Source organism: Coffea arabica, chromosome 3c (genome assembly GCF_036785885.1).
Source record: "Coffea arabica cultivar ET-39 chromosome 3c, Coffea Arabica ET-39 HiFi, whole genome shotgun sequence".
Lineage (NCBI taxonomy): Eukaryota > Viridiplantae > Streptophyta > Magnoliopsida > Gentianales > Rubiaceae > Coffea > Coffea arabica.
This window is the reverse complement of record NC_092314.1, coordinates 9,548,528-9,565,562: the sequence shown is the minus strand read 5'-3', so window position 1 is coordinate 9,565,562 and position 17,035 is coordinate 9,548,528. Positions and strand designations below refer to the sequence as shown.

General features: G+C 35.5%; 1 protein-coding gene across 1 annotated transcript; it reads left to right on the top strand.

The window, feature by feature from the left end:
* The first annotated feature begins 732 nt into the window (after window positions 1–732).
* On the top strand, window positions 733–3,853 carry LOC113704559 (protein FAR1-RELATED SEQUENCE 5-like). The gene is made up of 7 exons (XM_027226452.1): window positions 733–1,014; window positions 1,078–1,195; window positions 1,344–2,752; window positions 2,875–2,949; window positions 3,122–3,193; window positions 3,577–3,645; window positions 3,782–3,853. The coding sequence occupies exons 1-7, from the start codon at window positions 733–735 to the stop codon at window positions 3,851–3,853; spliced, it is 2,097 nt and encodes a 698-aa protein (XP_027082253.1).
* Window positions 3,854–17,035: the final 13,182 nt, after the last annotated feature.

The window sequence follows — 17,035 nt, the reverse complement described above, 5'->3', positions numbered from 1 at the left end:
GATATGAATCATTGTGCATGTAGTAGTTGGTTCATGATCATGGGGCAATATTAGTTTGCCCCTCTCGTGACCATGCAGTGTGTATAAAATGGAGGCGTAGAGTTGAATGAGGTGAAGTAGAGGAAAAGACATATATATGAATAATAAATGGGTGAACCTTGTGTTGTAAGTAAATTACATGATGTAAGAAATATATTATAATGAGTAGAAAGTGCTTGTTTGGCTCTCAAAATGTAGAAATAATAGAAAATGCGGAGTTGGCTTATGCGGTTGACAGTAATGAATGACATAAGGTCCAGTGTGCTAAAGAACCTAGAATTAAAATATAATCACCAGCGTGGATGTACATTCAGTTAAAATAAACTTACATCATGTGACCAATACATTACAGTCTGTATAACTTGGTGTACATGGAGTTGTATTTGTACATAGATAATGCCGTTGTCTTAGAGTAAAAGTAAGGTGATGTGAATCATTAATCATATTGATAAGCGTAATAATAGAATTTGGTATACGAGTAATGTGTGATTTATAACACATTATGAATGGTAATATACATTTATGTTGTCATTTATGTACATACTATTCATGAAGTGTTGCAAATTAGGGTGTTTGATGCATAATTAGCAGGAGCAGAAGTAATGGATTGCAGTAAATTGGCAGAAGATCGGACCCCTAAGTTAGGAATGGAATTCAACAATGAAGAGGATGCGTACACATTTTACAACAAATATGCCTTTAAAATGGGATTTAGTGTACTATCTAAATAAAGATAAAGATGGTGTGACCATGTTTAGGAGATATAGTTGCTACAAGGAAGGTGTAAAACGCAAGTACGAAGGTGATGTGATGCCAAAGAGGACACGATCACCGACGAAAACGGGGTGTGGAGCTAAAATGATTATCGTGTTACTTAGAGGGACAATGAAATACCGTGTGCATGACCTTGTTTTAGAACATAACCATGAGTTGCACATTACTCAATGTTCGCACATGATACCATCACAAAGAAAAGTGAGTGAGGCTTAAGGATTCCAAGCTGAAATAAGCGAGGATGCTGGGCTTTCATTGAAACAGAGCCATGAGCTTATGGGAAAGGAGGCAGGTGGCTTGGGAAATGTGGGATATACTCGGGAAGATCTAAAACGATATCTTCGTACTCGACGGGAAAGGAGTTTGAAATACGGAGAAGCAGGTAGCATGCTGAATTATTTTCAAGAGCAAACACTCAAGAATCCATCTTTTTTTCATGCCGTACAGCTGGATTGTGAAGAGCAGATAACGAATATTTTTTGGGCTGATGCAGGAATATTAATTGACTACAACTTTTTTTGGAGATATAGTCACATTCGACACAACCTACAAAACAAATAAAGAATACCGGCCTTTTGGAGTGTTTGTGGGTTTTAACCAACATAGGCAATTTGTGATATTCGGTGCTGCCCTTATGTATGATGAGACTATAGATTCTTTCAAATGGGTGTTTGGTACATTTCTAGAAGTAATGTACGAAAAGCGTCCAAGTACCATACTAACCGACCAAGATCACGCCATGGCAGCCGTTCTTTCAGTTGTCATGCCTGAAACATTTCACGATCTATGTACGTTTCACATAAGATGTAATTTTATGAAACATCTTGACAATCACTACAAGGAAAATAGTGACCTTCCATACATGTTTGGTGCCTGCATGTATGACATTGAAGAAGTGAAACAATTCAACAAGTTGTGGGAGGCGATGGTGAAGAAGCACAATCTTGAAAATAATGAATGGCTTTCCGGGCTGTATCGAATTCGTGATAAATGGGCAAGGTGCATGATGAAAGAAAGATGGACTGCGGGAATGCGAAGCACCCAACTTAGTGAAAGTCTAAATGCAGCAATAAAAAATTATTTGAAACTGGATCACGACCTTGTGCAGTTCTTTAGACATTTCAATCTGGTGGTTGATGATAAGAGACATAATGAACTCATTGCAGAATATGAAATGAGGCAAAAGCTTCCCATGGTAGGGTTGAGGCAAACACTTATGCTTGTGCATGCAGCAGAGACGTATTCACCAACCGTATTTGTTGCATTCCAAAATGAATATGGTGAGTCAACATCTATGGTTATATTGAGACAACAAGATCCAAGGATGTTTGTGGAGTTTGCGGTAATGAGGTATGATGGAGGACCTGAAAGAATAGTGGTATTCAATCGGACTGATCTAAGTGTACGCAGTAGTTGCAAAAAATACGAGAATGAAGAAATTTTATGTGGGCATGCGTTGAAGGTGTTTGATACCGTGGGCATAAAGACAATTCCTCCGGAATACGTTAAGAGGCGATGGACAAAAAGACCTCGAGCTGGGGACTGTTTTGATCGGCGAGGACGGGAAATTGTGGTTGATCCAAAAGTAATCATTTCAACTCGTTATCGGGAACTCGCTCCAACCATGATTAAGGTCGCAACTCGAGCAGCAATGTCGGAGGACACCAGCAAAGTAGTAATCACCGTCATATCCAATTTGGCAAAGAGAGTTGAGCTCCTCCTCTCAGAAAGTGAAGAGCAACCTTCACAAAATCATAAAAATCTGAATGTGGAGGAACGAGATAAAATTGAAATTGTAAATGAAATGGGAGAGGCAATAGTCGCAAGAGGCATTAAGAAACGAGGCTGTGAGAAGAGAAGTAGAGTGATGCGAAGTTGGGTCGATAAATTTGATAGAGTAAAAAGAAAATCTAAATTGTCAAGAACTACAGAGACTACGGTATGGATCCAATTTTTGTGATGGTAAATATTTATGGGAAAAAATTCTTATTATATAACCGTTAAGTAAAGTTTAGGTACCATTCAGTATGAAATAACATTAATGTCGTGTCAAATATACAGGTCTCAGAATCGAAGCCGACATCGATTGAATTTGATGAACACATATTTATGGGATGTCGCTCATCTACTGACTCAGTTTCGATTAGTATAAAATGATCAAAGCTTTAGCTTTTATTTAAATGTTTCTAACAGCATAATTCGTTATATGGATATTACATTATGTGATAATTTTGTTACGCCTGTCATCCTCCCTGATATATTTATTTTGTCTGTTTTATACAATTATTTGGTTCTTCAAAACTCGTAGGCGCATTCAAGGAGCCAGTCAGTGAATGGCCCTCCAAATGCTGTTGCTCCCGAAATCGAAGAAAGTGAAATGGTATGCATACATTTAGTAGGAAAAATAAAAACTTTGTTATTCGTATCGTATAACTCCTTTAGGCGTTTTGTCATGGTCGACACCCGGACGTTTGAAAGCATGTATATTATTCAGTTAACGTATGCTTGTTTCTATAACAAAATGTTTTGTATTATCCGAAAGTTCACCGTTTGGCTAATCAGGGGCCTCCTGCAACAGTCCCTACAGAATGAATGCACCTCAAATTTTCTATTTTTTTCAAGCATAACTCCGTCAGAGATATATTAACGGTTTGATATATCGTTTCTTGTTATAATGTCTACTCCAATTTAACTTTTGAACCGAGAAATATAGGCACTGGTAATGATTTGTTAACAGTTGAATATTTATTTTATATCATATAGGAGGAGCGTGCGGCAATTTCAACACACTGTGATATTGATGGATATAATGTATTTTCACCATCACCACAGGTGACAAACATTTATCATTATATCACATCTTTATGTAGTACTGTTAATTGGATATTTGGCGACTTGGATATCGTATATTATTAACCGTATGTACCATTAGGTGTATTAGCTGATTTGCCATCGTTACATATTTCAGGAAAGAAATAACACCCAGGGATTGCGACTAACTGTTGACGTCGCCACCCCTCAGATGCAGGTTGATGAATGATGTGTACCTCTAATTTTTTAACGACACATTAATTGGTTGACCAAACTATTGAGTTCTAATTATCCATTCATCAAGTTGACCTCATTTTTTGGTGTTAGTACTTCTCTGTTGAAGATATTGTTCAGTTTCAATCGCTTCGCTATTGTGAGTTTCTTTTAATAGACAATTTGGAAATGAATTAGTGCATGTCTTGAATGAGATTTGCGGCGTTTTTGGAAGCTCAGTTGTGATTGGACCTCCATATCGTCCTGGTTGGGAATGCTGCATATCTACGTTACAAGCAGTTAATAAGGTGTTACAAGTTATTCATGTGCTTGTACAGGCACCTTCAATATTTCACTGTGTTCAAATTTAGACAAGTGGATAGAAAGTTTATAATAATGTCCAGTGTTAATAGTCATCAAGTATTCTGTAATGTGTTGTGTAAAGTTATTAAGAATTTATAAAGTTTACTGAAAATTAGAGTAACAATTTTCAATACGATTGAACGTGCTTCGCTATGTTTATGGTATTTTTTCATTGAATACCATAACAAATGACTGTTGTGATATATATACCATTGTCCAGCATTCAGTTACAACCGTAAATAACATCTTTATTGCTCGTTGATGGCACTTAGAATGGTTAGATGTATCATATAGCAATCGGCCTTTACAAATTATTATTATTTTGGATAAGTATGCGTTGCTGAATTATTATGTGCCATTTAGTCACCAAAAAAATTACTTTTGGCACTACATACGGGTCAGATTTTCAGAACGAACGGTTCGCACCATTTGTAATGATGTACTACAGGCACTTCGATAGGTTTTACAAGAATCTTTCAAATTGAATTATGATAAAATAAACTTTCAGGCCAATAATGGGAAGGTAATAGTACAAGGGATAGGCTAATTTCCAACAGTTAAAACTAAGTTTTATAATACAACAAGTATTCATAACGAAGCGTACAGAATGTGTTACAACCAAACTTTTGTTGTTGTGGGATATAAAACTGCAACCACGCTCTTTTATAGTCCGCAGGACCCTCCCAATGTCCTAAAATATCAGGGGCCAACGTAATGGGTATGAGAGAATATGGGTATGAGAGGATAAAGTAATGGTTGTGGGTTCACCGGGTGAGTATCACACGGGTGGCAGTTAATATGTAGCTCCAGAGATTATAAACTAGCAACCATGGAGTCAAGTTTGCTGCAAGTCTTTACGTACAAACCGTGAAAGCGGCATTACAAGACATTCGAACAGTGTTACGATGAGTTACTGTAGTGTTACGAATGTGCTTTAGTATTTAATATTTGTTGGTCAACTAGTTACGAATAATGTAATCGTGCCCACGTTCAATTTGTTTGTGTAAGTAATTACTCTTGAAATCTGTAAAATTAGATTAGAGGATAAGGTTTAGTCCTGCTTGCTTCAACAAACAAAAGGGTATGCGTTCGTGATAAAAGTAAAATTTAGAACCAAATATTATGTAAAGACTCCTATGCATTAAAAGGGTAGGTCTCCTAAAATCTGAACTTAAATTTTGGACAAAGTTACTATGTAATTGTAACATTTACCAATCCTTCAACTTAATTAGTCGTGCCATCATTTGAGGTTAAGTGGTCATGGTAAAAGGTCAACTTACAAACAAATAACATCTATAATTACTCAGTTTGCATTAAAAGATTAGTCATGGAATCCTAGTCGATTTTGTTGTTAAAGATACAGAAAAGGCAGTGTAACTAAGGCCACATATGTTTTGTTCCCAATAACTATGATAATAATGCAAACAAATTTTATAAAACCTGTTTGTTAGTCGACATGTTCGGGTCGATGTTGTATAACAATGCACGTGCACTAACTTCATATGTGCTCAATGTAACAAATTTTGAACTACGAAAACTATTCTTGGGTCCAAACGTGACCTGTATGGACCCCATACTGGGTCCAAGTTTATATGAAGGATGTTGTATGGACTCCGTACTTTATATGTGCTATGTTGTAACTTTATATGTACTCTTTGTAACAAATATTGAACTACGAAAACTATTCTTCGGTCCCTAATTTATGGGGAGACATCTATGGACCCCATACTGCAATGTGTTCATCATCGAAATTTAACAACAGGTACACTTATGTACATATGATGACTGTCAAATTAAAAGTTCTATTAATCTACAATAAGGTTAATATAGTCCTTGTCAATATACCCCAAAACGTAGTCTACACCAATTCAAAAGCTATATTAGACACATAACAATGTACAAATGGAAGAACATCCAATTTTGTTCAACTACAGTCACATCTGACTAATTGAAGTTCAGGCAATACCAACAGAGTCACTGCGCCCGTTTTGGTACTTGTAGGTTTGCAAAGCTATCCGGAAACTTAGAGTTCTCCGCTGAGGTACACAATCGAGCTGTGTACAGCACTCGATACTTGCCAACATTTTCCTATCCAATTTAAACGTAATAAATATTTTCGAAAGCAAAGGCAACAACTATAAACCACAATTTCAAATGTAAACTAGAAAAAAAGGTTGTGTCATTGTAATACCTCTGTAAGCCGAACAGCCAACCTTCCGTTCCAATGCTCTAAGAATATCATAATAAAGACACCACTATCACATCTGTTCATGTTATCTTCTCATTAGTCAGTTAGAGTGTATGTGTTGTAATAAAATATTTGGATCTCTAACAATAATGGTGTGAGAAGTGAAACTATTTACATTTTATTTGGTGAGTGATGAGGTACATCGGCAAGTGCCTCCGAGAAACTGGAGAAGTCAATTTCCTTGCCAAACTTTGTCGCACGTTTCTGTAGCACCAAAGATTATGTAAAACAGATTAGAAGCACTAATGTGTCATCCTCTTCTCTTGTAATGCATTTAGGTGACAGTCCAACATACCAGTCGATTCAGTACACTAATATCTTTGCTCTTTGCTTGATCGCTATTAGGGTCTAGCAGGTGCACTTCTCTCTGTGAGACATCAAAGCTGTAGACAAACCAATACCCCTCTGTGCATACTGGCACAAGTATCTGAAATGAATGAGGTATAAAAAAGGTAACACACAAAAGGTATGTAACTTGATTCTACATTTTTGCATATTCAACATCTAATAAAAAAAAGCTTTCGGTTAAAGGTGGTAATTGCATACCCAATTACAATTCGCGGGATCAACCCCCGTATTGTTATTACGAACTTTGAATAGTTTTTCAGTTTAGCAGATAAGCTGGCATTAGACAGCTTGTCAAATTTTTCCATTTTTAAAATTCCTTCCTGCAACCAATAATATGGGCGAGTAGGAGCAGTGTAGATGACATCAGTAATAATGCGTTGGCTCGTAATACCAATTTAGATATGATGCAGAAAAAATTGTAACACATAATAGGATGCAGTCCAAATTTCAAACTCACAATAGTGAGAGGTTCAACGATGTAGCGTTCAAACTTCCTACTTTTGGCAGTTCTTCCACCCCAATTCATGAGACGGGCTAATCAATATCCAAGGGTGTCCAAAAGATGTAATTGATTGTTACAATTGCATTTACATATCACTAATCGGATCAATAAATTCATAATCAAACTTTTTGAATAAACGTAATAAACTACTGACCCGATTCGACACATGCATGCCATTTTCAAGTGTCTTCAAGTGAAGCCGCGTCAGCGAGAATTGAAACATTTGAATAAGTATGTCCCTATCAGATCCGGGACACAATTTAACGATTTACTAATAATTAATATTCGTATTCCAACAAACAGATATGTAATGTATATGAAGTCAATGCTCATCCATTTTCATACAGTTTTCCTGTGCCATCTTACAATGAACCACATACGTAGTTATTGAAGTGAATGGACAACAAGGTCGAATTAATAGTTTTGTCAAGAATCTTACTTGGAATTTTTGTCAGGGTCCCATGCATATGCAGCTACATTTTTTTCATACATACTTACTGTCACACGTGCTGTTAGAATGTACTCCGCTGATCGCAGAACGATGCTCTTCTTTGTTGCACGTGTAGACTTGTGCTTTATCTCAATGTCAAGACCTCCTAAAAAGTAAAGAACATGCATTTCAAATGCAATTTTTTTGTAGTTGTATAACACATTGTAAATCATTTTGTAACACTCTTCAAACAGTTCTGTATTAATTTTTAAACACACTATAATTTCCCAAGAACTATTTTGTACCAGTCTTAAACCTCACTATAACTGCTAAAATAACTATTGTATAACAGTTTTCAAACACGCTGTAACTTCCCAATAACTATTTTGTGAGGAGACTTCAAACACGTCGTAACTAACAGTCTTCAAATATGGAATTGTGTATTAATTTTGCACTGTAACTTCCCAAATAACTATTTTGTAACAGTTTTTGAACACACTGTACCTTTCCAATAACTAGTTTGTAACAACCTTAAAACATTTCGTAACTAACAGTTTTCAAATATGGAGTTTTGTATTAATTTTCAAACTGTAACTTTCCAAATCACTATTTTGTAATAGTTTTCGAACACATTGTAACTTTTCAATAACTAATTTGTAACAACCTTCAAACACGTCGTAACTAACAGTATTCAAATATGTAATTTTGTATTAATTTTTAAACTGTAACTTTTCAAATAACTATTTTGTAACAACTTTCGAACACACTATAACTTTTCAATAACTAGTTTGTAACAACATTAAAACATTTCGTAACCAACAGTTTTTAAATATGGAGTTTTGTATTAATTTTCAAACTATAACTTTTCAAACAACTATTTTGTATTAGTCTTCGAACAAACTGTAACTTTTCAATAACTAGTTTGTAACAACCTTTAAACACGTCGTAACTAACAGTTTTCAAATATGGAGTTTTGTATTAATTTTTAAACTGTAACTTCCCAAACAACTATTTTGTAACAGTTTTCGAATACACTGTAACTTTTCAAAAACTATTTTGTAACAACCTACTAACACTTCGTAACTAACAGTTTTCAAATATGGAGTTTTGTATTAATTTTGAAACTGTAACTTCTCAAATAAATATTTTGTAACAGTTTTCGAATATACAGCATAATTCTCAATAAATATTTTGTAACAACCTACAAACACACTGTAAACAGTCTTCAAATATGGAGTTTTGTATTAATTTTCAATATGTAACTTTCCAAATAAATTTTTTGGTAACAATCTTGAAAAACACTGTGACTTTCCAATAACAGTTTTGTAACAGTTTTCAAACAAAGTATAACTAACAGTTTTTCAAACACACTGTAATTTCCAATGCAGTAAAAATAGGGGGCAACCAATTTTACAGCGACATTTCAAACCCATATAGGTAGTATCATTATGGTATAAATACGCTTACCGTATGTGTGTATAGCTGTTCATCATGTTACTTGAATTAGAATCTTATAAATAATACAACTGTACCAACCTTTCCGCTTTCGTCCATATGATAGCAACCTACGTGGTGTTTCTGGCTCATACAGATGTGGCGTCGATGCACTAGCGTTCAAATGTAGTTGCCCCGTAGATTGACCTTCTTCTGCAGGTTCTGTGACATTTGACCTATATTGCTCCTGCTCTTGCTCTTGAAGGTGTATAATGCTTCCATACTTAGTTGTTGTCATGGTGGCCCTTTGTTGCAATCCCTGACTGATGTTTTTGGGCCCGACTGATGAGGTAAGAATTGGATTCTCCATGTCCATTATATCTTCATTTAGCTCTGGGTTTGGGATGGTTTCAATATTTGTCCTCGTATTAGCATCGTCTTCTTCATTCTGCGCTGCATTATGCTCGTCTTCTTCAGACCCTTCCGCATCAATTTCATTAGCATCATCATCCTCATCATTACCCCCTTCTTCGGCAGATTGAAATTCCAACTCTTCTTCGGTATCAGGACTCTGGTGCATTGTATAGTCCTCCTGTACAGGTTTTTTTCCTTTGTCCAATGCTTCAGACCCAGAAGTGGAAGCTTTTGCTCTCGGCTGAGAAAAGAGTATTTCTGCAATCTTCAATATCCTTTGTTGGCTACTAACAGCATTGTTATACAGCTCATTCAGTTCAGCCTGCAGTTACATGACGACATTACCAATCCATAAATGAATCACATGCAATAGTACATCTAAGTGAAAGTTATAAATTTAACATTTGTACTGCTGGCATACGTTCTATAACTGTAAGTTCTATGGCAATAAATAAAATGGTCACCGTGAAGATTGAATGTTCATTTATTTATAACATGATTATCCAAAAGATCACTATATTTATTTATTTACACGCATGTGACTTAATTCAAGATAACTTATTTGTTCAATATAATATTGGGATTGGTTTCATATATTAACATGTAACTGTATGTAGTTACAAGCTCATAGGCCTATTAATGATCCATAATGTTGACAATAATATGCAGTAATTACGTCAAATCAAACAATAAATTTCGCTAATCATGAAACAGGTCCACTTACACCGATATCGGCATGCCCGCTGTTCATCATCATCCCTACCAAATCAGGGTGTAGTTCAGTACTCCACACACCATATTCATTCTCTTCCGGATCATTTCGTCCAATCTTTAACATCAAATTAAACCAACCATTTCAATACCAAAGTCACGTAATACATACACCAATACTTTTTATATGAAATGAGGTAAATAATAAATAACATGTTACCAGTTTTTCTTTTCCATAAGCCCCAAGATTTCTAATTTCCAATGCATCCCTTTCAAAGATTAGAGCATCTGTCCATGCTGTTGCTCGTGGCGTAGTCCTTGGCACTTTATGCTTCAGTATTTGCACCCGGTCAAGATAATGAATCTGCAATACAATAGAGCAATTAATTCAACTACAGATAAATTTTACCGCATATGAGCATCGTTGTACACACATTCATTTGAACATAATCTAATCAGTCCGTCGCACTAAATTCAACAGAACATGAAAATGCATACAATAGTTTACATACACTCAAAAGTGATTAATCTCTGGTGCATTATCTAACCATTAAAGCATGTTTCAATCATGACTACAACTACCTAATCTTACCAGCAGAACGAAGATGCAACCGCCAACGTATTGGTGCTGCTTTTCACTTTTCTTTTGCACCTCTAGCACCTTATTGCACAGTACGATCCTGACATACTTAACCCAATTCAATGTAGCCACCCTATCAACCAAATGCGTACACATCCAAAGCTTTATTTTGTGCTCGACTCTAGTACTTGGAACCAGTAGACATCCACAAGCAAATGCAACAATAGTCGTATGAATTCATCCTCTGCATTCATGGCTACCAACTCATTTGGCAGTTCTTTCCATTTGTATGTCCTACGACTTGGTCCGGTTCCCCCAACCTCGGTTGTATCAGTGTCTTCAACTGGAACGTGACCTTCGTTTGGGATCCCCAAGATTAAACTAATATCCTTTGATATTAAAGGCAGTACACCATCTCCATGTACATTCAAACTGCTCAATGTCGGATTAAAGTTATCGACGAACTAGGTAGCTATGCCACTAGGAATCCAGTGACACTGTATGTCTAGCAGCCCTTCAAACCCTATGTCTCTAATCTGTTGCTTCTTTGTTTCATCGATTCGTGAAACTAAGCTTGACATCTGCTTTGGCGAGCAACGGATAATGTACTTCCGATTCTACACCATTTTTTAGATATATGCATTAGAAAAATCGAAAAGTTTGAATAAGTGTTTGACGAATCGTGACGTGTATTTACCTTAATTTGAACCCGTGCCTTTCGCACTATTGGCTTTCCAAGACGTTCCATTTCTTTCTCGTACTTTTCTTTCTCTTTCAAATACTCCTCCTTTTGTTTGCTCAATTCTTCCTCACTCAACTTATTATATGCTGCCCGGACAATGTCATTGTACTGTATTGAATAATCAAAATCAAAAGACACGTTAAACTAAAACATAAAACAATTGCTCGCTTCACTATTTTTTTCTTAGGCAACCCATCAGTTCAATGATTGTAGTGTTTATTTTGTTAGGACAGCATACCTCTGTCAACTTAACACCTTTTGCCGAAACCGTGCGTTGATACTCTTTCCTGTCCACATTCAAAATTCCAAAGTTATTTGTGTTATTTAACAGCATTATTTTTTCCTCAAATTCAATGCTTTTACCTGAACTTCATCCATGGATTCAATGGTGGGACTGGTTCTGCAATCTCGCTTGTTTTCGCTGCCTGCATTTCTTCCTCTCCATCTAAACGATCATTTCTTTTATTGGTTCTTTTCCTTCCTATCCGGCCCCTGCATAATCAACATTGTAATACATTATAATGATGACAAATCTAACCTGCCACGACTATACATAAGTACTGGCCACTTACCTATTCAATGAATTGGGCGGTATCCCGTGTTCTGTAGCACCATTTGTTTCAGCGAGTTCTTCTCTGTTTCCTTCCTGAAGTCTGTTTCCTGTTCGCGTTCTTGCCATGTAAACTAATGTTTTTTACAAATAAATTGTACTTCAGTTCCAAAATTTCATTTCCAGCCACAGGCATAATATATGATGAAGTACTGCTAAGCATAATATATGAGCATCAAATATTAGTTACACTAGCTGTAATACAACTTGTAACAATTTTTCCCACACTGAGTAAGTCATTCTTCACAGTTTGTTATTTATTTCAACTACCACAAATCTACATAATCTGTTGTCCTACCTATCAACTTCTACTTCGGATCAACTTCTTCTTCTATTTATTATGCTATTGTACAATACCAATGCAGTAGAAATAGGAAGCAGCCAATTTTACAGTATCTTCATGTAATTTTAGAGACCAGTTGTATTACTGTCATTTCTGACCTATTGTGCGTACCAACTATCAAACATGATGTCTAACCACAACAATTACTGTACTAGTAATCTTCATTTTCACAATTTTTTTGCCACATCACCAAAGTTTCTGTTACTTATGCCTCATTTAGTCATACCATAATCTATTCTCTTACCTATCGAGTTTGATGCAATCCCCTTCTCCTTTATTTATCACCCTATTCAGCAATACGAATGAAGTACCAAACCCGTGGAACAATTTCAAAGTATGTTCAGCCAATTTCATAGAACACTTCTAATAGTGTCACTACTGCATCACTGCGTGTAACAATTATCCAACATTATGTGCACCCACATTAACTAACAAGATTCGTAAAGCATGCCAAACTTCACAATTTGTTATTTTTTCTGCCACACATTGTCAAATTATAACATACTCTCCTACTTATTGAGTTTCATGCAATAAACTTGTCTATCTAAGCACTATACTAGTATACAATTCCAGTGGAGTGACAATCACTTTCTTGCAATTTCAGATTATGTTAGCGCAATTTGACACACCATTCTCAATGTGTCACTAGTGACTCATTGCATAAACGAGTTATCCAATATGATGTGCAAACACAATACCTATCAAGACTTGTAAACTTGTTTCCACATTGAGTATGCCAAACTGCACAGTTTGGCATACTTTCTACCTGTTATTGTCAAATTATAATCTTCTATCCTACTTAGCGTGTTCGATGCAAGCGACTTCTTCTTCTACTCCCCGTGCTATTGTACAATTTCAATAAAGTAACAAACACAGGGTGCCAAATTCGCATAATTTTGTGACATTTTCACACACCACTTCTGATGGTGTCACCGTTGACTCATTGCATGCAACAGTTATCCAACTTCATGTCCAAACACAATATCTATCATGACTCTTAACCTTTTTTCGACACTAAGTATGCCAAACTACATAGTTTGTTATTTATTCTACCTATCATTCTTGAAATTCAAAATACTCTCCTACCTATGAAGTTCGATGCGATTCACTATTCATTTCTTTTCTATTCATTCTTGTGTTTATAGCATGAAGTAAAAAAAATGAAGCATCACATTCATGCTTTGTACGCATGTTCATTTCCCTAGCCCCTCTTATTTCATACTTTTTTATTCTATTTCCTTCTATTGTTTGGTGGATGGACCTTGATTTAATTTCATTCAATTAAGGGATTTCACTCTACATCTGCATAACAATTTCACTCCGTGTTAGTATTCTTTCACATAAATTAATACATTTCCAACATGCTATAAACGACGCCCTTAAATGAAATATCTTGTAACCATTTCACTTCACTTTGTATGTCTCCCTTAACAGTATGTACCATCTTAGAATCCCATGTCATGTTTAGTCTCCACTCAGGAAGCATTACGTAACAAAGCCTACACCAACTTCTCCCTTAACAGTATGTACCATCTTAGAATCCCATGTCATGTTTAGTCTCCACTCAGGAAGCATTACGTAACAAAGCCTACACCAACTTCATGCACAATAACCATAACAATCCCCAACCCATGCACGCGATTTTGCAAGCACTTGGTGTGCAAAATTTCCAATACCTTTCTTCCCCCCATGTTGGTAGTTATAATACCTATTATGTGCAACCGAAGATTCCAGTTTGTTATCCATTTTCCACTGTATTACACAATTATTTCAACCAAAACTGCAACAAGTATAATCAACCCACTTGTTCACAACGATGTATACAACAAAACGCAACTACAAGTCAAATCGATCCACAATTTATATGATACCATTGATGTTTTCTTACCTGTGTTTCTTTTGCTTTGTCTCTTCTCCGGATCTCCCAAACTTGTACTTCGTTGGTTTCCCGTTCACCTTTCTCAACCGCTCTGAAATTTGAGTACCAACCCTAAACTCTCTCCTTCTGCCACTACTTGTTGCTTCTCCTCACCGTGATTTTCCTTCGCACCCACTCTATTTCTACTACTTCTTCCTATCACTTGTATACTACCTGGCGATTTCCAATTCTGTGATGTTATTTTCCCCTTACTTTTCTTTCTTGCTTTGTTTTTACAATTGTGCATCAACGAATATGGGCAACTATTTTGGAGGGAGTGCGACTTACCTTTTCGTTTTGAGGGTTCACTTGGGCGGGAACAGACCAACGTTTCATGGAACGGTCCGTCAACTCTTTCTTTTTTTGTTTTTCCCGTTTCTCCTCAACACGGCATTGTTTTACCCCAGAGAAAGCCTTGCTGACTTGGCTCATTTGTCTCCTCACGTTTTTTATTGTGAGGAGACCGTTCAGGAGCGGTCGGCCTGACGACCGCTCCTGCCCCGTATCCACAGTACATGTGACATTTCAGTACTGAGACGAGTACTGAAATGATTGGGCAATGCAACGGCTCTCATATAGAGTAATTGTGAAAAGCATCATGGGACAATTTTGGACTATCGAAATTAAAAATATATATAACTAACAGGCCACCACCCAAAACTCCCTGTTTGGATCGTTATTTTTAGAGTTTTTATAGAAAGGTCTATTGTAGTGATTTTATGTATATGAAATTAAAAAAATAACTGATAAATATATTTATAAAAAATATTAATTTAAAAAAAATTATAATTAAAAAAAGTTTAAAAATTCAAATCTTGACTCTAATTATTTTGCCGCTAACACATGACTTCTTCAAATTCATATGAATGCCTATTACACTTATCCGATCTGATAATAGTTTAATTTTCATAAATTTTTCAAAATTCAATTGACCTCTCCTTTCTTTATATCATAGGTTAAAATAGGAGTGAAGTGGACGTTGCTGCTCCCAAAAATTAAAAAAATACATATTTAAAGGAGAAGGTCAGATATGCCATTTTGCTATTGAAGTTAATTTAGCATGCGTAAGAGTTGTCAGACCGAATCTTAAGCTTTAGCTTGCGTATCAGCTTCATCTTCTTCTCATAGTTTTGTCTTTTCAATTCCCAGGTGGAAGAATCCATTTGCTATCCTTCAAAATTGAAATTACTCATGTCACGTCTCCTTTAACTTGTACCATTACATGATAAAATAGACCACGTAAAACAAGGAGTTTGTTTGGATAAGAATTTATTTGATCTACTTACTGTAACACTTTTTGTGATATGATGTATGTGAGATAAAAAGGTGATTGGAAATTATGTGTATGATGCAAGCAAAACAAAATTTGAAATTTTTATTCCAAATTCTTGTTGTCCAAACAAACTCCAAAGGTATTCTACAAACAAAAGAGGAATTTGAACTTGCTAATTGTATAAAAAATTGGATTATTCCACTTTGCTTCTTAGTAGAACTCTTTTTCTTTCTTTTTTTCCCCCCTTCCCCATTCTAAAGGCGCAATCCAAATTTTATTTTTTCTTCCCTTTGAACAAAGTACAAGATGAAAGAAAAAAGGATTAACCTCAAAAACAAAGAAAACATACAAACTTATTGCACAAAACCCAAAAAGAAAGAAGGTGAAAAATTGGATTGAATGGTAAGATAAAAAATATTGTAAGTAAGAGATTTTAAATTCAAATTCTCTCACTTACAAAAAGAAAAAAAGAAAAGAAAAGAGAAGATCATTTACCAGCATCATAGGACAAGGGAAATTTCTACATAATCAAACATAAAACAAGGGAAATTTCTTGTCACATACCAAATACTATTCATTTTCAGAAGTAGGTTCCTAAAGAAGTTTTAGATGGACTCACCGAAGGAGAAATGAGAGGAAGTCATGGGCGGTGGTGGCCACGGTGGAAGTCAGAATTGTAGAGGAGAGTGGTGGTGGAAGAAGAAAATGGGTGCATGTGTTTTTATAATGTGAAATTATGATTTGGATAGAAAACAATTAGGAAAGATGATGAATTTGTCTGAAATAAATTGGTCTTTACATTTGGGTTAGGGCAATAAGTGATTTATCAAATTTACTTTTTAAATATAAAGCACATGATGGATTCTTAACTCATTTACAAAAAATAACTAGAAAGTTGACGAAGAACAAAAGAATCGCACATTTTATATGATAAGGACCAAGATCCCTCGTTTATATTCTCTTTTTTTTTTTTTTTTTTTTTTATTGAGACGACAATTGTATAGCCTATCTATTCTAGACTATTGGGAAGGGGGAATCTAAAGAGACTTTGTATTGAGGATTAATAGATACATAAATCTTACTAAACTAAGAAAGTGTTGTGATATAATTCTTAAATTTTTTTCGCTATTTGTAATCTCAGAAATTAAAATTTCATCTGCACAATACGTGACGCAAGATTGGTGCGATTTTCTCATAATAAGGTTAGACAATGATGCAACAAATTACTCAATGATGCAATAGTACTACTACCGTACAAAGATCTTAATTATACTTGTCCCTA

Bases quoted from the DNA above. Each gene is read 5' to 3' on its own strand.
- LOC113704559 (XM_027226452.1), top strand. From the start codon at position 733: ATGCCTTTAAAATGGGATTTAGTGTACTATCTAAATAAAGATAAAGAT. The intron at 2,753-2,874 runs GTATGGATCCAA...TCAAATATACAG, and splicing joins CAAGAACTACAGAGACTACG to GTCTCAGAATCGAAGCCGAC. The intron at 3,194-3,576 runs GTATGCATACAT...TATATCATATAG, and splicing joins AAATCGAAGAAAGTGAAATG to GAGGAGCGTGCGGCAATTTC.